The sequence below is a fragment of the Hylobates moloch genome, unplaced genomic scaffold, assembly GCF_009828535.3.
Source record: "Hylobates moloch isolate HMO894 unplaced genomic scaffold, HMol_V3 SCAFFOLD_6, whole genome shotgun sequence".
NCBI classification, from domain to species: Eukaryota; Metazoa; Chordata; class Mammalia; order Primates; family Hylobatidae; genus Hylobates; species Hylobates moloch.
In genome coordinates, this window is record NW_026652281.1 from 154,834,524 (window position 1) to 154,857,785 (window position 23,262).

The 23,262-nt window shown below is 55.7% G+C and overlaps 1 protein-coding gene across 1 annotated transcript in view; it reads right to left on the reverse strand.

Annotated features, from left to right (window-relative positions):
- The window catches only part of COL23A1 (collagen type XXIII alpha 1 chain), a 325,129-nt gene that overhangs the window by 1,536 nt on the left and 300,331 nt on the right, over positions 1 to 23,262 (reverse strand). Inside the window, exons 10-28 of the mRNA XM_058440198.1 lie at positions 22,877 to 22,912; positions 22,404 to 22,430; positions 20,404 to 20,430; positions 18,199 to 18,261; positions 17,539 to 17,601; positions 17,026 to 17,070; positions 15,616 to 15,693; positions 13,249 to 13,302; positions 10,815 to 10,859; positions 9,391 to 9,480; positions 8,472 to 8,534; positions 8,056 to 8,112; positions 7,807 to 7,833; positions 6,693 to 6,755; positions 6,556 to 6,609; positions 6,244 to 6,270; positions 3,093 to 3,146; positions 2,793 to 2,879; positions 249 to 287 (exon numbers count right to left, since the gene is read on the reverse strand). Coding sequence (XP_058296181.1) covers positions 249 to 287; positions 2,793 to 2,879; positions 3,093 to 3,146; positions 6,244 to 6,270; positions 6,556 to 6,609; positions 6,693 to 6,755; positions 7,807 to 7,833; positions 8,056 to 8,112; positions 8,472 to 8,534; positions 9,391 to 9,480; positions 10,815 to 10,859; positions 13,249 to 13,302; positions 15,616 to 15,693; positions 17,026 to 17,070; positions 17,539 to 17,601; positions 18,199 to 18,261; positions 20,404 to 20,430; positions 22,404 to 22,430; positions 22,877 to 22,912 — 999 coding nt within the window. The remainder of the gene's footprint in view (positions 1 to 248; positions 288 to 2,792; positions 2,880 to 3,092; positions 3,147 to 6,243; positions 6,271 to 6,555; positions 6,610 to 6,692; positions 6,756 to 7,806; positions 7,834 to 8,055; positions 8,113 to 8,471; positions 8,535 to 9,390; positions 9,481 to 10,814; positions 10,860 to 13,248; positions 13,303 to 15,615; positions 15,694 to 17,025; positions 17,071 to 17,538; positions 17,602 to 18,198; positions 18,262 to 20,403; positions 20,431 to 22,403; positions 22,431 to 22,876; positions 22,913 to 23,262) is intronic.

Below are 23,262 nucleotides of genomic sequence, written 5' to 3' on the forward strand. Positions count from 1 at the left end.
CCTCCCCATTCCCCCACCCTCCCCTGCCTCCCCATTCCCCCACCCTCCCCTGCCTCCCCATTCCCCCACCCTCTCCTGCCTCCCCATTCCCCCACCCTCCCCTGCCTCCCCATTCCCCCACCCCCCTTCCTTCCCATTCCCCCACCCTCCCCTGCCTCCCCATTCCCCCACCCTCCCCCGCCTCCCCATTCCCCCACCCTCCCCTGCCTCCCCCAAGCCTGCCCTGGAGACTCTTCCTTGCACGGTACCTTATGCCAGCAGCCAGGCACAGGCAGCCCGTCGGGGCCCTGGAAAGGAAGAAGGTTTCAGTGATGGGGATGGGGCGTGGGGAGCTCCTCTACACCCCACATGCCCTCCCCTGGTCTGTAGGGAGGTGCAGGCCAGGGAGCGGCCATGTGAGACTGCTGGGCCCCACTGAGGCAGGGCCACAGTGCCTCCTCTGTCCACCCAGGTAGTGGGGTCATGGGGAATGATGGCATCTCACTGAGCTTGTCCTGAGTGTGTTCCCTCTGTGCTTTGTGAGGACTGCTGTGCAGTGGGCAGGAACAGGAGGGCACTAGGAAGGGATGGGCATTGTGCCAGACACGCACAGGCTGGCCTGGGTCCTGCCAGAGCTGTGTGGCTTCCTGCCTGATGTGACAGTGACTCTGGCTCCTCATCCTGGGGCCTGCAAGCTTTCAGGCCTTGGGCAGGAATGGCTCCTGGAGGGTTTTAAAGACGGCCCAGGAGTTGGCGTCCTGCTGCAGCCTGTGCTGGCCCTGGACAGGGGAGGCTTAGGTTGCTGGGGGTTGGGTCTGGGCCTGGGGTGGGGCTGTCTAGCGACACCTGTGGTGCCCACTGAGCAGCCAGACATAAGCAGGGTCCGGGTTTCCTCAGGCAGCCTGGAGGGTGGGGAAACTGGAGAGGAACAAAGACTGACTCATCGGGGACGCCAAGGCACAAAACATGTCATTCTGTTCCAAAGCACAGGCATGAGCCTCAGACACTGGGCATCCCCTGGAATATTCCCATGTGTACACCAGGGACCAGGCTAGGGACCAAAGGGAAGGTGGGGAGGAGGGCAGAATGGAAAGGAAGGCAGAAGCGAGGAAGGCCGGGGCAGAGCCGAGGGCCCTGGCTGCCCCGAAGGCCCACACAGCACACGGCACACGGCACACCGCACACCGCAGGCCAGACCGCCTACCGCAGGGCACGGCCCACTGCCCCTCGCAGGGCCCCGCCAGCCTGGTGCCCCTCTCCGGCCTCCGCAGGTGGGATTCTCCTGTTTCAAAGGAGACAAGGGCTTACTGATTTGGAGAGGAGTCCTGGGCCAGGGCCCGGAGCTGCGGGGCTGGGCCACCCTGCCCCTGCTGTCCCCGCCCTTTCTGTGCGCTGACCACTTCGCTCTTCAAGTCCTTTTCCCATTGACTTCTCAAAACTGTCTGAGGGGAGCGGTATCCCCCACTGCAGGGATAAGGACACTGAGGAACAGAGGCCAGAGGTCTGGGAGGGAGTCTCTAACTCTGGCACCGCTGGAGGTTGAGGCTGGCCTGCACACATCCCCGTGGAAGCCCGCTCCCCATTCCCGTGGCTGGAGTGGCCAGGTATGACTATCTGTCCAGTTTTAGTATGAAAACCCAGCTGTTTTGTTTTTCCTGTGTTTTCTGAGCTCAACCGGAAGAGTGTGACATGTAAACCCTCCCTACTTTCTAGGAAAAGGGAACTAGGCAGGGCACAGTGGCTCACACCTGTCATCCCAGCACTCTGGGAGGCCAAGGTGGGACAATCGCTTGAGCCCAGGAGTTCAAGACCAGCCTGGACAACACTGCAAGACCCCAGCTCTACAAAAATTAAAAATTAGCTGGGCATGGTGATGCATGCCTGTAGTTCTGGCTACTCAGGAAGCTGAGGCAGGAGGATCACTTGAGCCTGGGAGGCCGAGGCTGCAGTGAGCCATGATCGCAGCACTGCGCTCCAGCCTGGGCGACAGAGTAAGACTCTGTCTCCAAAAAGAAATAAAGGGAGCTGACTTTTGAATTGTGGTTGTTTCAGGCACTGGACACTGGGGCTGGTGGGCTACCAAAGACCACTGAGAGAGCAGGGAAGGAGGTAAAGGAAGGGTGTGGAGGCAGGCAGAGGGGATGCGGGGAAGCGGGAGGTGCTGCCCCAGCCCAGAGAGACTCTTCTGGGAAGGAGGAAGGAAGGGGAGGGACAGACAGCCAGAGAGGTCAGAGTGGTCCCACCGTCTATGCTTGGGGAAGCTGAGTTTCAGCCCAGCTGGGCCTCAAGCCCAGTGGGAGTCAGACCCTGACTTCTACCCCAGGCAGCCAGAGCGATGGGGCTGGGCACCCACTGCCTCCGCCCCCAGCAGCAGCGTGTCTGTACTAACTTTGGTTCCCTCCACAGGGCCCAGCCCCCTCCCAGGGCACCGCTGGTGGTACTGATGACTCCAGGTAAAGCCCCTCCACTCCTGGTCTAGCCCCTGTCCACCTCCAGCCCAAGATGGCCCACAGTGGGTTCCTACTCAAGCCAGGCCTGTCCTGGGGGTGAAGAATGAGGGGCTGGGCCTCCATCTCTGCAGAGGGGCTGGGTTCCCCGAGCCATGCCCATGGTTGGGGGTGGTTAGGACCAGAGCAAGGGGAACCGTGATGATGGCAGTAGCAGCAGCAGTGGCCCTGACAGTGAGGAAGGCCAGTGCGTGACCAGTGGGGCCTCTGGGACTTGCAGCTGAGCTCTGAGGACAGGGAAGATGTTGGTCTGACCCTGGCTGGAGGCCAAAAAGACCTGGGGCAGGGCCCTCCTCCGACACCTACCACAGGACACGGCTGGTCCAGGCCTGGTGGTCCCGGCTCGCCCTTCTGGCCCTTCACTCCTTTCCGGCCAGGGACTCCTCGCTCTCCCTGTGCAGGAGGGGAGATGGTAACATTGGCCATGGCTGCCAGGCTCAGGAACCTCCAACACCTCTCCGAGAGAAGCGCCTGGGGCCAGCCTCTCCCTGCCTCCCACCCACCTGCCCGGCCTGGGTTCTCTCTGCCTGCTTCACCTGAGCCTCCACTCCCACCTGCCTCCTTCCCCCTTTCCTCCTGCCCCAGCTCCCGTCCAGCTGCCCTCACCTTCTCTCCACGCTCACTCCGATCTCCTTTCTCTCCTCGGGGTCCAGGGAAACCCTGACAAAAGGATTAGAGGCTAAACCCGAAAATGAGGCTGGAGGTTTGCCCCTCTGTTATCGGCTCATCTCTGTTCCTCTCCCATCCACATGCCCACTCCCCCCTCTGCATATTCGTGGCACACGCTGGCCTAGCCCTAGCTGTAGGTGATACACTGCTGGGTACAAGGCTGATGTAGGAAGAGCATGCATTTACGATGCCAGCTGGGCTTGCTCCAAAGTAGTTGCTGGACACCAACACTCAGGCAGAGCTGCTGGCAAGGGGCTGTCTCTCACATCACAGACATGGCTGGCACTGGTCTAGGCTTGGCTGGGGACAGAGACCCCGGAAACCATGGAATTTATGTCACTGTCTGATGGGATGAGAAATGGTGACCTCTGTTCTGTGACCTTGGCTCAACTTCCTGCACACCCATCTGTCCATTATCTATCTGTCCATCCACCCAACCAATGTGGCTTAACATCCACTAGGAACCGGGCTGTCGGCTGGATACTGGGGACAGACAATTGGATTCATTATGGCAGAGCATGGTGGCTCACGCCTGTAATCCCAGCACTTTGGGAGGTCGAGGCGGGCAGATCACCTGAGGTCAGGAGTTTGAGACCCACCCTGGCCAACATGGCGAAACCCTAAAAAACACAAAAATTAGCCGAGTGTGGTGGTGCGCACCTGTAATCCCAGCTACTTGGGAGACTGAGGCAGGAGAATTGCCTGAACCTGAGAGGTGGAGGTTGCAGTGAGCCGAGATCACACCACTGCACTCTGGCCTGGGTGACAGAGCAGGACTCTGTCTCAAGAAACAAACAGGCTGGGCATGATGGCTCCTGCCTGTAATCCTAGCACTTTGGGAAGCCAAGGCGGGCAGATTGCCTGAGCTCAGGAGTTCAAGACCAGCCTGGACAACACAGTGAAACCCCATCTCTCCTAAAATATAAAAAATTAGCCGTCCTAGCGGCGTGCACCTGTAGTCCCAGCTACTTGGGAGGTTGAGGCAGGAGAATCAATTGAACCCGGGAAACAGAAGTTGCAGTGAGCCGAGATCGTGCCACTGCACTCCAGCCTGGGTGACAGAGTGAGACTCCATCTCCAAAAAAGAAAAAGAAAAAGAAAACAATTTTAAAAAGAGAATTGGATTTGACATGGTCCCTTGTTCATGTGTAACGGGGCAGGCAAGAGAGTGCTGATGACAGTGAATGCTCAGTGACAGAGGTGTGAAATAGGGGTGGTGGGATTCTGGGGGGAAGGGCTGTTCTATCACAGGTGGGGGTCAAGGGGAGTTTCTCAGCACAGTCCTCATTACAGCTGGGCCTGCTGGGGTTGAGGAGAGGCCTGGCATTTGCCAGGTAGAGCAGGTGGGCATGGCTTTGAGATGCCACCCTGAGAACCAGGCCTCCTAGAAGGCAGCTGTGGCCACATTCATGGTGGCATGGAGTCTCCTTAGCTCCACCCCCAACTGGGCCCAGAGCCTGCAGTTGGTTCAGCATTGTCCTCTCCCATCCGTTCCCATTGATGGAACCCAGCCCCCGCGTCAGAAACCCAAGCTACAGCTCTTCCTTTCCCTCCCCCACAGTTCCTCTCCCAGGTAATGGTCTGTTTTTTTGAGACGGAGTCTCGCTCTGTTGCCCAGGCTGGAGCTCAGTGGCGTGATCTCGGCTCACTGCAAGCTCCACCTCCTGGCCTCATGCCATCCTCCTGCCTCAGTCTCCCGAGTAGCTGGGACTACGGGCACCTGCCACCATGCCTGGCTAATTTTTTTTTTTTTGTATATTTAGTAGAGACAGCATTTCACTGTGTTAGCCAGGATGGTCTCGATCTCTTGACCTTGTGATCCACCTGCCTCGGCTTCCCAAAGTGCCGGGATTACAGGCGTAAGCCACCGTGCCCAGCCGGTAATGTTCTCTTTTTAAAGTCTAGGATGGACACCAGAGTCCTTGCAGCCCTGCATCTGGTCCTATGTCCCTCAAAATAGCTACCCGATTTTCCTGAGAACAACCTCCCTTCTCACAACCCATTGATTCCACCCCAGTCCATGGTCTGACTAGTCAGGGCACTGCATTCCTATGGCTAAGTGACAGTTCAGAGTTGACCTAACTGGGACCAGGGAGAGCCCATGAAACTTCCTGCAGAACAGTGGAGTGAGTCAAATTTTCTTTCTTCTTAGTTCGGGCCTGGGAGGATGCTGGTCTCGAGCTGCTGGCTTTACCTCACCACCACGTGGAACTTGATTTCCACAGGGAAAGCAGACAAGACAGGGTGAAAGGCTGAGTTGTGTTGACACAGTTGAGCCCTGGATCCATGTGTTGAACCTCCGGATTGTTCAGTTATGAGTAATTTTAAGCCAGTTTAAACTATGTTTTCTACGTATGCTACCAGAAGAGACTTGATATAATCAGCCTGGGCTAATACTTCCCTTCCTCTTCTTCTCAAATTACTGCTCTAGCTAAAGCCTTATTATCTGTCACCAGGATATTGCAACAGGCTCCTCACTGCTCTCTTCACTTCCTTGCTACAATGCATCATCCATCCATCCATCCATCCATCCCTCCACTGCCATCATCATCCATCCATCCACTCATCATCATCCATCCATCCATCCATCCATCCATAGTGGATAGATGGATGGATGGATGAGTCCATTCAATCCTCCGTCCGTGCATCCATCATTCTTCCATTATCCATCCATCATCCATCCACCCATCCATCCATCATCCATTGATCATCCACCTACCCATCATCCACTCATCCATCATCCATCCATCCATTCACCCATCCATCCATTTATCCATCCATCCATCAATCTTGCATCTATTATGCATTCATCAATCCATCGATTCATCCTCCATTGTCCATCCATCCTCCATCTACCAATGTTTCCATCCATTATCTATCCATCGACAATCCATTCATCTATCCACAGAGGACCTACTCTGGGTCGTGCACTAGACTTGGCAATGGGGACATAGGGGGAACCAGTCAGTTGCAGTCCCAGCCCTGGGGAAGGGGGTCACACTTGAGTAGCCAGATCAGGTTACTGCGTGAGGGCAGAAGATACACACAAGAGGCACCCAATTACTCAAAGTGATGATAAGACACTTACATCTAGTCCTGGCTCCCCGGGTCTGCCCTGAGGAGAGACACAGAGTGGGTGAGAAGGGTTGGGGAGGGGTGCTGGGAGCACAGCTGCTGGGAAGTCCAGCCCTGTGGGTTGGCCACAGACATGGGGGCAAGGAGACCCACCAACCACGCAGGCATAGATGGAGGCCAGGACAGACCTGGCATCCACAGAGCCTGAACTCTGGCCCTGTGAAGTGCAGGGACCCAGTGAGGTACAGGGTTGGGGTCCCCGGGCTGAGCACCACCATGATCAGGGGGCCATAGTTGGAGAGGGAGTTCCGAATGAGGCGGTTACCTTCTCTCCTTTGGTTCCTGGCAGCCCAATAAGGCCCGGTGGGCCAATTGGCCCCTGGATAGAAAAGGAATGAGTCAAGAGGCATGCTAGTTACAGGAATTAACACCTTTGGGAAAAACAAGGCTCGTGAGACTCACAGGCAGGCCGCTGGGGCCTCTCTCACCCGACGCGCCCTTCTCTCCCTTTGCTCCATCCAAGCCCTGGAGGCAAAGGAGGGAAATCAGTCAAGGGGAAGGGGTTAGACAGACAGCAGGACAGGCAAGCTTGGAGACTGCAAGGGAGCTGGGATGTGGACAGAGGAACAGACACAGGCTCCGCCAGGCCTGGCCCCAGCTTACTCCCTGGTGAGGGTGATCAGGAGGAGCTCTGGCCATGCGCATTGCGCCTTTTCCCGAACACGCTCCCTCAGCCCCATGGAAGGTGATTCCGGTCACACCCATTCCAAAGATGAGGAAAGCAGGTGCAGAGAGGGGCGGGGACAGGCCCAGCCACACAGTGGGAGGCAGCAGAGCTGGGTCCCCATCAGGCTTCTGCGGCAAGCCTTGGACCCTGTCCCTGATAGCAGCTGCCTCTTTGAAACATGAACTGTGGCGGCCTTAAGAGAAAACAGAACCAGAAGCAGTGCATCTGGTGGGGCTGCAGACTCAGGCCTGGGGTTCCATGATTCTCAATCCCACATCTGGCCTCTGAGCTGGGGAAGCAGAGATTTGCTCATGCCAGGAGGGTGGTATGACAAGGAGTGAGGCCAGATGGCCTCCCCTTCTGTGTCTGCCTCCCTGGGGCAGGGCATGCGGGCAGGCCACACTCGAGGATTTAATGTAAGAGCAGGGAACACGCCATTATGTAATCTACACCAAGCCCACGACTTTGTGCTCAGACTGTGGCAGCTGAGAGACAGATGTGTGTGGGGAGAGGTGGGGACAGTGCAAGGAACTGACAGGCACAGAGAAAGGAGAAGGGAACAAGAAGTAGAAACAGTTGGTGGTGGACCTGAAGAGGAGAGAGGGACAGACTGGGGTCCTGGGCAGAGGGAGAAAGTGGAGAGGAGAGCCTCAAGTGTGGAGGCGGGGCACTGGCCTCCCCGACATCAGGGAGGTTATGGCCTGGGGACTTGGGACGTTCAGGCGCTCGGAAGACTCAGGGATGGGCCAGGGCAGAGCGTCAGGCCCTTTGCTTTGCCCATTGGCAAGGCTCTTGGAAACTGCCCAGGCGGTGAGTCTGAGGCCAGTAGAGGGGTCTATGCCCACTCACCTTGGGACCCTGGATTCCCTGGAGGCCCTGCAGGAGGAGGAAGCAGATGAGAAGGCTGGCTCCGGACCCTCTTGCAGTGGCCACTCGCTGGCCCCTGGGGCCCTGTCCTGGGCTCTGCCCTCTGCCCATGTGCCCCTCCCTGAATGAAGAAGCCCGCTGTCTCCTGGCTCATGGCTCTGGGACCTAGCCCCCACCCCGCCTCTTGGTTTCCTGGCTGCTTCAAACCAAACCAAAGCAAACCGTCCTTACCATCGGGCCTGGGGGGCCAGGGGGGCCAGGGGGCCCTGGCTCCGCTATGAGCTGAGCCTAGGGAGGGTGAGAGACAGGTTAGTCACCCACTGCCTGTCACCCTCACCCACCCGCACCCGAGCTCATCGCACACTGCTGGATCGAGAGTCTCCTTCCTGCCCACAGAGGGCAGAGTCTGGTGAGCTGGTGGCAGCTGGTCTGTGGAACTTATAGTGAGCCTAGGTTGTGCCACTGCACTCCAGCCTGGGAGACATGGTGAGACTCTGTTCTCAGAGGGGCCTCGCTCCTCTTACTCTCCCTCCCCTACTGCCCTGGGTTTGCTCAGGCCAAGTGGCCTTTTTGTCCCAAGGCTCAGGGTCCCCACCCAGCCTGTACTGGGTGTTGGGGGAAGCCCTGACGCCCCCATACCCCCTTACCAGGCTCTCCTGTAGGCTGTCAGACGCCGACTCCCCCTTCTCCCCCTTGAGGCCGTCAGCGCCCTGCAGGACGACATGGCCTGTGAGTCCTTTGTGTCCAGCACCTATCTCACCACCCACGGTGCTTAGTGACCTCCCTTCCTTCCCCTACGTGGCTTCTGAGGGCAGTCATCAGTTAGCTGTTGCAACTGAAAAGTCTTTCTTAGATCCACGTACCACGCCCTGGGTGGTGAGCAGCGGGGGCTTTAGAGAGCACCTGAGCAGCTGCACAGATTGTTTTCCTGGGGTACAGGGAGCAACCAGGGGCTCTGAAGCAAAGACCCCGGGGTCAAACCCCAGTGCCCCCTCTAGCCCGGTGATCATCAGGGATGGAAAGTGGATGCGTCCCAGTGGTGGCGTAACACCTGGTGGCTCTTCCAATTGGGCCACAAAAGCAACAAAAATGATGAGGACAACGGTGGGTATTTGCTGTGTGACAGCCACCACTGTCAGCCCAGCCACAAATGCCCTTGAGGGAGGGGAATGATCCCCCCAACTTTAGAGGTGAGAAAACCGAGGCCCCAGGAGGTTAGGTTGCTCGCCGAGGGTTCCAGAGTCAGCCAGGACGGAGCTGGATGCAAACTTGGGCAGTTTAGGTCAAGCACGTGCTCCCATGGCCAACGTGCTTGACCTGGCCACACCTCCTGATTTTACCTGCCATCTGAGGCAGGTGGAAGGCTTCTTCCAGACGAAGAAGTGGAGGCCGGGAGAGAGGAGGACAGCGCTGGCCCAGAGCCTAGAGTGTCCCCGGCCGGCTGGGCACTGAGACCACAGGGGCTGTCAGGGGCACGCCCTGGCCTCCCCACAGCATGGGGGGCACACAGTCACCTCAGGGCTTCCACACAGGAGGCGTAATGTGTGGCCCAGCCCAGCCACATACCGGGAGGCCGGACAAGCCCATCTCGCCTGCTTCCCCTTTAAGTCCCGCTGGCCCAGGCTCTCCTGGGTCTCCTTTGTGTCCTTTGGGACCCTGAAAGCCACAAGAACAAGGGATGAGTGGGGCTCAGGAGGTCCCCTCCCTTCCCCACCCCAGCAGGTCCCCAGAGCTCAGTTCGTGGTAGGGCCCCACTTTCTCTTTGTGGGGCCCCACCTCCAGCCATAGTGGCTGGAGCCTTAGCTGAATGCAGTGGGCGTGGGGGTGGGGCGCAACACCACTCCTGGCTCATTGCATCTGGGTGCGGGCACCGCAGGGCAGGGGCCAGGGGCAGATGGGTGGAGCATGTGAACCTGGAGCTGCCCCTCTGGGGGCATTCATGGGGCCAGCTCTGTGCTCACATCTCAGAAGCTAGTGGTGGGACTCCCCACCCCCACAAACTCTTCCAGCCACTGAATCCCTCCATTCAACCAATTACGTAATGTCCAGGATGAGACACACACTGCGGACCCAGCGGGAAAGACTCACCCTCAAATAGCAAGTGACCCCACGAATATGCTTACGTCTGTATAGGATATCACACACACACACACTCACTCACACACACACACTCACACACACACGCTCACTCAACTCACACACACATGACTCACACACACACTCAACTCACACACACACACGCTCACTCAACACACACTCAACACACACACGCTCACTCAACTCACACACACACACGACTCACACACACGACTCACACACACACTCAACACACACACACACGCTCACTCAACTCACACACACACTCACACACGCTCACTCAACTCACACACACATGACACACTCACACACAACACACACACTCACACACACACGCTCACTCAACACACACGACTCACACACACTCAACACACACACGCTCACTCAACTCACACACACTACTCACACACACACTCAACTCACACACACACGACACACACACAACACACACATGCTCACTCAACTCACATACACACTCAACACACACACACACGCTCACTCAACTCACACACACAACACACACACACTCGACTCACACACACAACTCACACACACACACTCAACTCACACACACACATACACACACACTCTCTCTCTCTCTAGAATTGGGGCAATATCTACGATGCTCTTAGCCTTTGTGGCTTTTCACTACGTGCCACGCACTGCACTGAGTGTTCTCCATACACAGAGTTACTCAGCCCTGCCTGAGAGCGGGCAACTTGCCTGGGGCCTGAGGGCAGACCAGGGTTTGCACACAGGCAGCCTGGTGCCAGAATCCATGATTTTTGCCTCTCTCACACATGGTCTTTCTCTAACTCTGTACACACACACACACACACACACACACCAATACCAGGCACCGGCATCACCAAGGACATGAAAGGCCCAGAGACCTTCTCTCCATCGATTCCTGGGGCACCGGGCAATCCGAGCTCGCCCTGGAAGGGAAGAGATGGCAAGAGGGGTTATGCCTTCCTTTCCTAGAGAGGTGTCAGCAGCCAGAGGGCCAGGACACACTGTGCACCCGGCCCAGGGTGGGTCTTTGCAGTTGGACCTCTAGCTGTGCCAGGACCCACCTCCTCCTCTTTCCTCAGCCCATCACGAGCAGATGTAGCCCATGCCTATCACCTGTAAGTTGTTATGTCACAGATTCAGGCGCTGAGGCTTGGAGGGTTAAGTGACTGGCTTCAGGCCACAGAGCCCAGGAACAACGATGCTGGGACCAGATCTGCCTGACTTTAAAGCTGTTGGCTCTTTCTCTTGAGACAAATGGGCAGGATGCAAACGAATGGTGCAGGCCACAGGGTGTGCATAGCTGTCCACCTGCTGGACTGGTGTGCTGTCACAGGGGCTGGGTTTTCAGTTCTTTATTTTTAGCTGGTGCATATTTATAAAACACTACACCCAACAGCAGCTAGATATACATTTAATTTGTGTGCATATAAAACATTCAACAAGAAAGAACACTTTGTTTGACTCTAAAACAAGTTTTAATACATTAAAAAGATCAATATTGTATTAAAAAGAGTATGTTTTGGCTGGGCATGGTGGTTCACACCTGTAATCCCAGCACTTTGGGAGGCTGAGTTGGGGGGATCACCTGAGGTCAGGAGTTTGAGACAGCCTGGCCAACATGGTGAAACCCCCTCTCTACTAAAAATACAAAAAGTAGCTGGGCTTGGTGGCACAGTCCTGTAATACCAGCTACTTGGGAGGCAGAGGCAGAAGAATTGCTTGAACCCAGGAGACAGAGGTTGCAATGAGTTGAGATGGTGCCACTGCACTCCAGCCTGGGCAAAAGAGCAAGACTCCGTCTCAAAAAAAAAAAAAAAAAGAATATGTTCTCTAACCGCAAGATAATTAGGAGGCTGAGGCATTTTTTTTTGAGACAGAGTCTCGCTGTGTCTCCCAGGCTGGAGTGCAGTGCCACAACCTGGACTCACTACAAGCTCCACCTGCTGCGTTCAAACAATTCTTCTGCCTCAGCCTCCTAAGTAGCTGGGATTACAAGCGTGCACAACCACGCCCAGCTGATTTTTGTATTTTTAGTAAAGACAGTGTTTCACCATATTGGCCAGGCTGGTCCTGAACTCCTGACCTTGTGATCCACCTGCCTCCACCCCCCAAAGTGCTGAGATTACAGGCGTGAGCCATGGTAATCTTAATTAAATAAGAAATTAATAAAATATCTGGTCAGCTGGATACAGGAAATATGAAAAATCTAAAACAAAAAAGCAAGATATCTGGAAAAACATCTCCAAGTATTTCTAAATCCCCAAGTATTTCTAAATAATCCATGAATAAATCAAAAGAGAGCTTAGAAATTATGTTGAACTGAATAAAAATAAAATTCAACATATCAAGGTTTGTAGGATGCAGCTAAAGCAGTGCTTATAGGAAAATTTATAGCTTTAAAAAAAAGTTTTAGATTCAGGGGGTACATGGGCAGGGTTGTCACATGGGATTGCACGATGCTGAGGTTTGGGCTTCTAATGATTCTGTCACCCAAGTGGTGAACATAGCACCTGATAGGTAGTTTTTCAACCCTTGTCCTCCCCCTTCCTCCCTTTCGGAATCTCCAGTATTTATTATTCCTATCTTTGTGTCTGGGTGTACCCAATGTTTAGCTTCCACTTTTAAGTGAAAACATGCAGTATTTGTTTTTTTTTTCTTTTCTTTCTTTCTCCTTCCTTCCTTCCTTCCTGTCTTTCTTTCTGTATTTCTTTCTTTCTTTCTTTCTTTTTTGAGACGGAGTTTTGCAATCTTGGCTCACTGCAACCTCTGCCTCCCAGGTTCAAGCGAGTCTCCTGCCTCAGCCTCTCAAGTAGCTGGGATTACAGGCATATGCCACCATGCCCGGCTAATTTTTTGTATTTTTAGTAGAGACAGAGTTTCACCATGTTGGCCAGGCTGGTCTCAAACTCCTGACCTCAGGTGATCCACCTGCCTCGGCCTCCCAAAGTGCTGGGATTTACAGGTGTGAGCCATCACACCCAGCCCATTTTCTTTTCTGTATTAATTCACTTAGGATAATGGCCTCTGGCTGCATCCATGTGGTTGTAAAGGACATGATTTCATTCCTTTCTACAGCTGCATGAATTTTCAGTTTAAATGTATGAATGAAGCTTCCCAGGGAAATCTCCCAGAGTAGATAGAACCCAGGAAGAAGGCACTCAGCCTGGGAGCCCAGGCCCTTTCTCTGAGCTCCCAGAAGCCAGGCCAGGACACCCGGAGGGAAGTGGAAGAGGGTCACAGAGCAGACAGGAAGCGGGAGGTGGGCCCTGGAGACAAATGCTTGGGGGACCACACAGCTGCATCTGCACTGACCTTGGCTCCAGGGATCCCTGGTGGTCCTGGGGGCCCCTGTGGCCCGGGAGGCCCCTGTGTGTGAAAGTGAAGCCAGTCAGTGTCATTGGTTAGGCACGGCCTCCCTTCACTGCCCACCCAGCTCCCCACCTGGAACCAAATCCCTGTCCAGCTGAGCTGAGCAGGGGCAGGGTCCTCAGGGACTGCTTCTTCCCCAGTCAGGTCAGGCCACACTGTGCAAGGCTTTATCTGGCCGCCCAGGCTTGGGGGAGGCCAGGAGGTGGCACCTAGCATTTGACAAGACACCAGTGTCTGCTGCCATGGACGGCCCTCTGCCCCAATCCAGATTTCTTCACGACATTCCCCTGCTCAAGATCTTGCTTTGGCTCCCTATTGCCTCTCGAAGCAAGCTTAATTCCCCTGCTGGCATTTAAGGCCTGCCAAGAATGACATCCCCAATGGTGGCCCAGCACCACCGTCTCTGACTGTCCTATGAGCTCTCTGACCTTCTGGCTCCGCTGCCTGCCATCCGCTGGGCCTAGGGAGTTCCTTAGTCTTGCAGGTAGGGGTGGGGTCTCCAGTGTTCCCAGGTCCGACCCCACTCTCAAGCTCCTGTCCTGATCCAGGCTTTCTGCAGGCTACCTGCCACCAGGGCCCAGCTGGCCCCTGCTCAGCCTCCACACTCCCCTCCCCTCCCTTCCGAAAAACTGCACCCCGCCCAGCCCCTGCCCCACAAGCTCTAGGTCTCTCCCCTCTCGCCTCCCTATCCTGTGCCCTTCTTGTTGGTGTCCCATTGAGATGTCCCTGGCCTCCATCTCATGTACCCCCCTCTAGGCCCAGGCCCAGGACCTCCCTACCTGGGGTCCCCCTGCTCCCTGCTCCAACATCCGCTTTCGTTCACTGTCCATATCATTCCCTAGCTAGCCTTCCACCAATATGTTTTTATTCTTTATTTTTTTTTTGAGATGGAGTCTCCCTCTGTTGCCCAGCCTGGAGTGCAGAGGTGCGATCTCGGTTCACCACAACCTCCGCCTCCCGGGTTCAAGCGATTCTCCTGCCTCAGCCTCCCGAGTAGCTGAGACTACAGGCACGCACCACCATGCCCAGCTAATTTTTGTATTTTTAGTAGAGATGGGGTTTCACCATGTTGGCCAGGCTGGTCTCGAACTCCTCACCTCGTGATCCATCTGCCTCGGGCTCCCAAAGTGCTGAGATTATAGGCGTGAGCCACCGTGCCCGGCCGTGTTATTTTTTTAACATCATCCCCTGCATGGACTATGGCTGCCTGCTGTCCATCAAATTGAGTCAGCATCTCAGTCTGGCATCCAAAGTCCATCTCTGGCTGGGCGTGGTGGCTCACGCCTATAATCCCAGCACTTTGGGGGGCCGAGGTGGGCAGATCACTTGAGATCAGGAGTTTGAGACCAGCCTGGCCAACATGGTGAAACCCCGTCTCTACTAAAAATACAAAAATTAGTCGGGCATGGTGGCATGCCTGTAGTCCCAGCTACTTGGGAGGCTGAGGCAGGAGAATTGCTTGAACCTGGGAGGAGGAGGTTGTAGTGAACCGAGATCACACCCAGCCTGGGTGACAAGAGTGAAACTCCATCTCAAAAACAAAAACAAAAGTTCATCTCCCAACTCCCTGCACTCATAGGGCTTCTCCCACAAGGCTCGGTCAGCCTGGGACACACCATGCATGCGCCTGCCGTCTGGGCCATGCCACGCCACGCCACGCCACACCATGCATGCCTGGGGGTGGGTGCCACAGTTCCTGCCAACTTGTACTTCCCCAAAGCCTGTGGGAGATAACTGGAAGTGATGCTCAGGTGGGGCCAGAGCCCCCGTCCCAGTCTGGTCTCTGGTGACCACTCCTTCCTCACCCACTTCCCTTCTGGGGTACCCATGAGCTGCTGGCACCCAGTGCCTCTCTCCACTGGTGGTAAGTCCCAAGTTTACCAGCGACTGGGCTGGGAGGTCACACATCTCTCAAGGCTGCGGGGGCAGAGCTTGCCACTCTCATCCTCCCCGTGACATCATTAGAAGACCTAGCCCTCCAGCCTGTGTCCTCTGAGAAGGTCCCAGGAGACACTGGTGGGACCGGACCCCAGGAAATGCTCTGCCTCCTGCCCTGAGCGGGAGCTTCCCTTTTTGACTTGGCCTCTAGGGAGCTCGGGGCCACGTGGGCCACATTCACAGGGGCTCTCTGAGGCGGGTCTTGGCATAGCCCTGGTTTCCACAGTGGGTGCCTAGTAACACTTGGGGTCTTTGCGCTAAGCTGCCTCTCGTCCCTTGTGTAAAAAAGTGCGGGATTAATCACAAAGGGAGTGATTATTCTCTAAGGAAAATCATATCTAAGGCACATTCTGGTCCCACCAGGAACACTACCTTGAGGGCATCCAAGATCCTGCCATCATAGTCGATCACCACTGTGTCTCCCTGCTCGCCCTTGAGGCCTGGGGCACCCTGAGGCAGGAAGAAGAGTAAGAATTTCAGGGAAGAGCTACACTGAGGGGGGGTGAAGTGGCAGCTGTCCCTGCATCACACCCAGAGAGAAAGCAATGGAAGAGCCTTGTCACCCAGGCCACACGCATGCCCTTCCCCAGGGTGGATCCCAGCATGGGAGGGAAGGGGAGGCAGGCCCTGGGGCCAGCTGAGGGACCTGTTTCCACCTGGTCTGACGGGCGGCTGTAATTGCCCTCATGTGGGCGTTCAGGCCTGACCCCTGAGTTCTCAGGGGAAAATGGAAAGCCTGATTTTGATGTGACGCTCTTTAGATTTTTAAATGTTGGCAACAAACAGAAAAGCCCCAAACCCTCCAAAACACAAAGACATGAGCAGGCTGGATCTGGCCCCGGTGCCTCCACTTCCCAGCCTCCGGTAGAGGCTTCACACGCCACGCACCCACACGACTATTCCCGCCTGGTTACAGGTGCATGTCAGCATGCCCATGCCCAAGCTGCACACTCATTGTGCACACTCACGCGTGCATGCATGGCTGCTGGCCAGCCCTTCCCTTGTGAACCTCACTTCCCCACCCAGGCTGCTCTTTGCTTGGGGTACAGTGAAGGCTCGGGAGCACTTTGGTCCGGACCCTAGCCAATCCCTTGTGCAGCCTGGAGACCCTTGCCTGGGCCTCATTTGCCAACCCTCCCCCGTCCCCAGTCACAGCCTGCCCAGAATTGCCTGGCTCACTGGCTGCCTAATCCAACCCGCTCCCGCTCCCCACCGCCTGCATAGCCAGGCAGGGGCTCTGATCCATTTTTTTTGGAGGAAGAAGCCAGCCTCTGGGAGTATGAGGAGAGAGAGCCGAGGCCAGGATCCCGGACATCACCCTAAAGGTAAGGTATGTTGATAGGGGCTGGTTACAAAAGATCTGGGGTGGGCTGGGGCGCTGTGCTCCTGGTGGCAGGGACAAACCTCCCTGTGGGGTGGGGAAAAGGCAAGGCCTGGCCCACTGCGGCAGGATCAGGCATACGACAAATGGAGGACCTATGTCTGAATACATAAAGAAAGGAATTTAGATGGACATGCGCTCCAGGGGACCGAGAGAGATCTGGCTTCGTAATAGCAGGTCGGGACTCTTATTTTTATACCTCCATATTTGAACATTTTACCCAAAAAAAGCACGTACTATGAATTTTCAAAAATCACTAATAAATGAGTTTAAAAAGTAAAATACTCCCAGTTCCTGTAGATCCACTGCTCCTCTGGGGTCTCTGTGGGGACAGGGGCTTCTGAAGCTATGGGGACCCTAGATCTCATCCCTAAGGCCTCGCCTGAGAGGTGGCAGCTTACCCGGGGCCCTGCAGCTCCATCCGTGCCTCGGTGGCCAGGCTCCCCCTGTGGAGACATGCAGTTGCAGCCAGAGGTGCAGCTGTGAAGCCAAAACATGCCTCCCACGACCCTGCCCCCAGTCCCCTCTTCCCAGGAGGGCCCAGGGCCCGAGTGCTAGAGCCCTAACAGCCAAATGGGTGAGAACAGCACTCCAGGAACAGGGCTCCTCCAGGGGCCTGCGAGACCCTCCTCTGACATCACTTCGTATAGAGGTGGGGACGCTGGTGTCCAGTAGCCTGAGGCTGCATGGTGAGTTGGCCACAAAGCTGGGCACCAGTGGAGGCCTTGCCCCTCACCCAGATTCACCACCACTGCCCCCACACCAGCTTCTGACAGTGCTGAAGGAGACCCCTGGGTCAGGCCCTCCTGGGACTTAAAAGGGCAAATTAGAGCTGAAACCACATCTCCCACTCCCGATTGGGTGAAGGTCTGAGCGGAGCCCGCAGGCACCAGAGCAGCAAGCTCTCACGTCACCTTTGGTCCTGGGGCACCGTCCATGCCATTCTCTCCCCGAGGTCCCACGCTCCCTGGCTCGCCCTGAAATAGAAACAGCTGCAGCGAGAGCAAGTGCGAGACGGCACGTGGCGGGTGCCTTTGGGGGGCGGGGGGTGCCTTGGGGCTGCCTGAAGCCTTGCCATTAGGCCTCCTAGCAAATTGTTACTGAGTCCGTGGGGGGTGTGGGCGGATGGACCTCAGGGCTCTCCCTAGCCCAGGGGACTCAGGACCACGGCCGCCACCTTCTGGTGTGGGCCTTGGCACTTACTTGGGGCAGCTCAGGGGCTCAAGGGACATTTTGGAGACTGGCTGGCCAGGATTTGGTGGCTGCTGCGAGGGGTTGGGGGAGCAAGGCGTGAGGATGACACCTAGTTCCTGGCTTGGGGACAAGGCAGAGAGTGAGGCCCCCTGAGATGGAAACAAGAGGGCTTGAGGGAGTGAGGGAGGCACGCCGCCCAGGTGAGACGCTGGGCCTGTTGTGTGGTGGGGCCAGGGCCTTCCTCTGCCTCTCTCCGGCCTGTGCTGGACACTGGCCTAGGACCCCGTGGTGCCAAAGGCACAGGGTAAGGGCTTCACCAGGCAGACAGGAACCATGGGAGGTGGAGGCAGGGGGCCACGAGGGGAGGGGCAGATCCTCACCTTGGGCCCTGGTGGTCCAGGGAGCCCTGGTGGTCCGGGCTGGCTTGGTGTCCCATCGTCGCCCTGAGGAGAGGACACCTGGGGCTTGCTGGTCAGACCCTCGGGTGGCCAGTGGGCCCCTCCCTCCTCTGGACTTCCCAGCACACCAGTCTGCTCCTGGCACCTGCACTGGCACACAGTACCAGGCAGCTCCTCCCCGCCCTCCTTGCCCCTCCAGGGCAGGGGTGGGGTCAGACTCATCTCTGTGTGTCCCCTGTCCCCACCAGCCCAGGGCTGGCATTTGCAGAAAGAACGGACAGGCAGGCGAATGGGGGTACATCCATCCATTCATTCCCCCTGTGGGCCAGGCAGCTGAGGCCCCTGCTCAGGTGGAGTCAGAGGAGGCCAAGGAAAATGTTCAAATAAACACAAGGTTGGCTGGCACGGCGGCTTGCGCCTTAATCCCAGCACTCTGGTAGGTCGAGGCGGGAAGACTGCTTGAGCCCAGGAGTTTGTGGCTGTAGTGCCCCATGATGGCACCTGTGAATAGCCACTGCACTCCAGCCTGGGCAACAGGGCAAGATTCCATCTCTACAAAAACCAGAAAATAAAAAATTAGCCGGGCATGGTGGCACACGCCTGTAGTCCCAGCTATTTGACAGGCTGAGGTGGGAGAATTGCCTGAGGCTGTAGGGAGCTGTCATCATGCCACTGCACCACAGCTTGGGTGACAGAGTGAGATCCTGTCATATATATATATATATATACATGCAAATAAATTCTAGGCACCATGTCAGGAAGTGGAGTAGTGTTGAGAGGAGAAGAGGATGGCATGGTGGTGAGGGACGGCAGGGAGGGCTTGTTTCAGCAGGTGGCCAGGGAAGGTCTCCTGGAAGATGGGAGAGGTTTTGTTTTTTTTTTTTTTTTGTAAGACGAGTCTCGCTCTTCTGCCCAGGCTGGAGTGCAGTGGCGCAATCTCGGCTCACTGTGAGCTCTGCCTCCGGGTTCACGCCATTCTCCTGCCTCAGCCTCCTGAGTAGCTGGGACTACAGGTGCCCGCCACCACACCGGCTAATTTTTTGCATTTTTAGTAGAGACGGGGTTTCACCGTGTTAGCCAGGATGGTCTCGATCTCCTGACCTCGTGATCTGCCCGCCTCGGCCTCCCAAAGTGCTGGGATTACAGGTGTAAGCCACCACGCCCGGTCTGGTTTTTTGGTTTTTGAGACAAGGTCTCGCTCTGTTATCCAGGCTGGAGTGCAGTGGCACAATCATAGCTTACTATAGCCTCCACCTCCCGGGCTCAAGCGATCCTCCCACCTCAGCCTTGGAAGTAGCTGGGATTACAGATGCATGCCACTGTACCTGGCTAATATTTTTGATTTTTAGTAGAGATGAGGTCTTGGTGTATTGTCCAGGGTGGTCTTTTTTTTTTTTTGAGACGAGTCTCACTCTGTCGCCCAGCAGGTTGGAGTGCAGTGGCGCAATCTCGGCTCCCTGCAACCTTCGCTTCCCGGGTTCAAGTGATTCTCCAACCTCAGCCTCCAGAGTAGCTGGGATTACAGGTGCCTGTGACCACGCCTGGCTAATTTATTTTTGTATTTTTAGTAGAGATGGGGTTTTGCCATGTTGGCCAGGCTGGTCTTGAACTCCTGATCTCAAGTGATCCTTCTGTCTTGGCCCCCTAAAGTGCTGGGATTGCAGGCGTGAGCCAGTGCGCCTGCTGGCCTTGGGGGAGGGTTTTGCTGAGAGCTGAATGAGGTGAAGGAGGAGGCTGGCTCAGGAGAAGAGGCCGGGGAGGATAATGCTCATTCAGTGGTTTCAAGCTTGAGCTCACATCAGTGGCACCAGGGGCTGGTCAAACAAACTCTGGCCCCATCCCAGTCTCTGATTCAGTGGGTCTGGTGGGCCCCAGGACCACACTTGAGAACGAGTGCCCCCGGCCCTGAAGTGGGCATGAATTTGATGTGTTTGAGGAAGGCAAAGAATGAGTGAGTGAATAAATGAATGAATGAAATGAATTCTGGCCTCACGGAGAGTGAGGACAGGGCAGCCACTGCAGTGAGGGCTCAGGTCTGGCGAAGAGAAGGCCGCCTGCCCTGTGGGCTGGCTCCCACCCCATCCCATCCCCATCCCCATCCCCATCCCCATTCCGTCCTAGCCCCTGCCCTTCTCTCCAGCCACTTCCCAACACTGACCCGGAAGCTCCTCCATCGGCCCTTCTCACCTTCTTTCCGGGTACTCCAGGCTCACCCTGGGGGAGGCAATGGGGAGTTCAAGAGCAAGGTCAAAACCACAGGAGTGTGGCCCAGACCCCAGACCTCTTGTTTCTCGGGTAGAAGTGGCACTGATGACCCATTCCCAGGGCCAGCCCAGAGACCCCTGAACACTTCAGAGGGCTGCGGCGGACAGTCTTGAATTCCACTTCTGAGCCACTCACTCCCAAGCTCAGCGACCCTGGGCAAGGCACTGTTCGTGAAAGTGGAGAGGTGACTCCTGCAGTCTCAGAGGGCTTTGGAGGATGAGGCACTGGCGAAGCAAGCTCTTTCCATCCTTCCTCCTCAGGCCAGAGGCTCCGTCTCCGTCAGGGAGGACCAGAGCCCACCTCCCCACCCACACCCTCCCCAAAGAGAGCAAAAATGAAAGAGCTGGCATCTGCAGAGGCTGGACAAGCTAACATGGTGGGAAACCACGTCCACATGAAAACCTGCACATGGATGCTGACATCAGCTTTACTCAAAACTGCCAAAACCTGGAAGCAGCCAGCAAGTCCTTCAGTCGGTGAGTGGGGAAATAAACTGTGGCTTATCATTAAATAGGTAATAAACCCAGACATGGACTATCATTCAGTGCTAGAAAGGAATGAGCTGTCAAGCCATGAAAAGACATGGCTGAAAGGTCAATGTGTATTACTAAGTGGAAGAAGCCGATCTGAAAAGGCCACACACTGTCTGATTCCAACTAGATGACACTCTGGGAAAGGCAAAACTATGGAGATAGTGAAAAGAGATCAGTGGTGGCCGGGCACGGTGGCTCACGCCTGTAATCCCAGCACTTTGGGAGGCTGAGGTGGGTGGATCACCTGAGGTCAGAAGTTCGAGGCCAGCCTGACCAACATGGTGAAACCCCATCTCTACTAAAAATACAAAATTAGCCAGGCATGGTGGCGGACGCCTGTAATCCCAGCTAGTTGAGAGGCTGAAGCAGAAGAATCGCTTGAAACCAGGAGGCAGAGGTTGCAGTGGGCTGAGATTGTGCCATTGCACTCCAGCCTGGGCAACAAGAGCGAGACTCCATCTCAAAAAAAAAGATAAAAGATCAGTGGTGTCAGGGGCTAGGAAGAACGAGGGATGAACAGGCAGAGAACAGAGAATGTTTAGGGCAGGGTAAATACTCCATGATACCACCGTGGTGGATACTTGTCAACACACATTTGTCCAAATCCAGAGTGTACCACAGCAAGAGTGAACCCTAATGTAAACTATGGCATCTGGGTGATGGTGATCTGTCCATGCAGGTGAATCATCTGTAACAAGTGGGGGATGTTCACAGTGGGGGAGGGGGATATGGAAACTCTGTACTTTCTGTTTAGTTTTGTTGTGAAACAAAAACTGTCCTAAAAATAAAATCTATTTGGGCCACAGGTACAGTGGCTCACACCTGTAATCCCAGCACTTTGGGAGGCCGAGGTGGGAGGATAACCTGAGGTCAGGAGTTCGAGACTAGCTTGACCAACATGGTGAAACCCCGTTTCTCCTAAAAATACAAAAAATTAGCTGGACATGGTGGCACACACCTGTTGTCCCAGCTACTCAGGAGGCTGAGGCAGGAGAATTGTTTGAACCCAGGAGTTGGAGGCTGCAGTGAGCTGTGATCGTGCCACTGCATTTCAGCCTAGGCGACAGTGAGACTCTGCCTCAAAAGAATAGAAAATAAAAAAAAAAAAAAGGAAAATCTATTTGAAACAAAAAAGCTAACATGTTTTATGATTCAACCCTCGCAAACTCAGTGTGAAAAAGGCAGGAAAGGTTTACTGTGCCTCCATTTAACAGATGGGTAAACTGAGGCCCAGAGAGATGCAGTAACTTGCCCATGGTCCAGGAATTTGATCTCCTGACCCTACTGCCTTGGCTTCACTGGGGCTGCGGGGGAAGAGATAGGAGGTGGTGGTGGGGGAGTCGATCCCACCAGATCTGGGGAGGGGCATGGGGAATGAGGAGTACTCACCTTGGGCCCTGGGGGTCCCTTTGGGCCCTGGAACAAGAGAAGAGAAGGTGTTAAATGTCACACTGGAAGCTGCTCCCGGGCCTGTCCTTCTTAGCATCCTGGCTTTGTCAAAGGTGACACCAATCCCAGAGAGAAGCAGGCTGGGCTGCCCACCCTGGGCCTGACTCCTCAAGCCTGGGACAGCTTCTGCATTAGGGCTCGGGTGGTGGCAAGTGGACCGCAGCCTCTGCACAGGAATGTGGAGTTACTGGAATCCCCCGGCTGGTGCCTTACCCAGCCATTTCCCCAGGGTGGGTGGAGGGGTAGGTGCACAGGGGTGCACACACATGCAGACATGTACATGCAGAGGCGCACGCACACACACACACACACGTGCGCGCGACCCTGCTGTCAGCGTGTGTGGGATAGGGGCTTCCAGGTCTGGGAACCACGGTCCTGCCAGCCCAGGCCTCTGGAATGCCCTGGATACTGACCGTCTCGCCGTCTTGTCCGGGCTCTCCTTTGGGGCCCTGAGGAAGTGTGAAGGGACAGCAGTGAGGGATGCAGGTTGTCACATTGAACTGAGCCCAAATCTCAGGCCAGACTGCAGGCTGAGGCTCTAAGTACATTATCTTATTTCATTCTCACCAAACCTGAAGAGCGAGTATCACTGTCCCCACTCCACAGATGAGAACGTTAGGCTGGGGAAGCCACTGGCCTGGTGTGACAAGTAATGGATGAGCCAACTGAGCAGCTGTCCTGGGGGACCCTGGTGGCAGTTTGGTGGGGGGATCCATCTGACTTGGTGGGGAACCTGGTGGCAGTCTGGTGGGGGGATCCATCTGAATGGGGGGAACCTGGCGGCAGTCTGGTGGGGGGA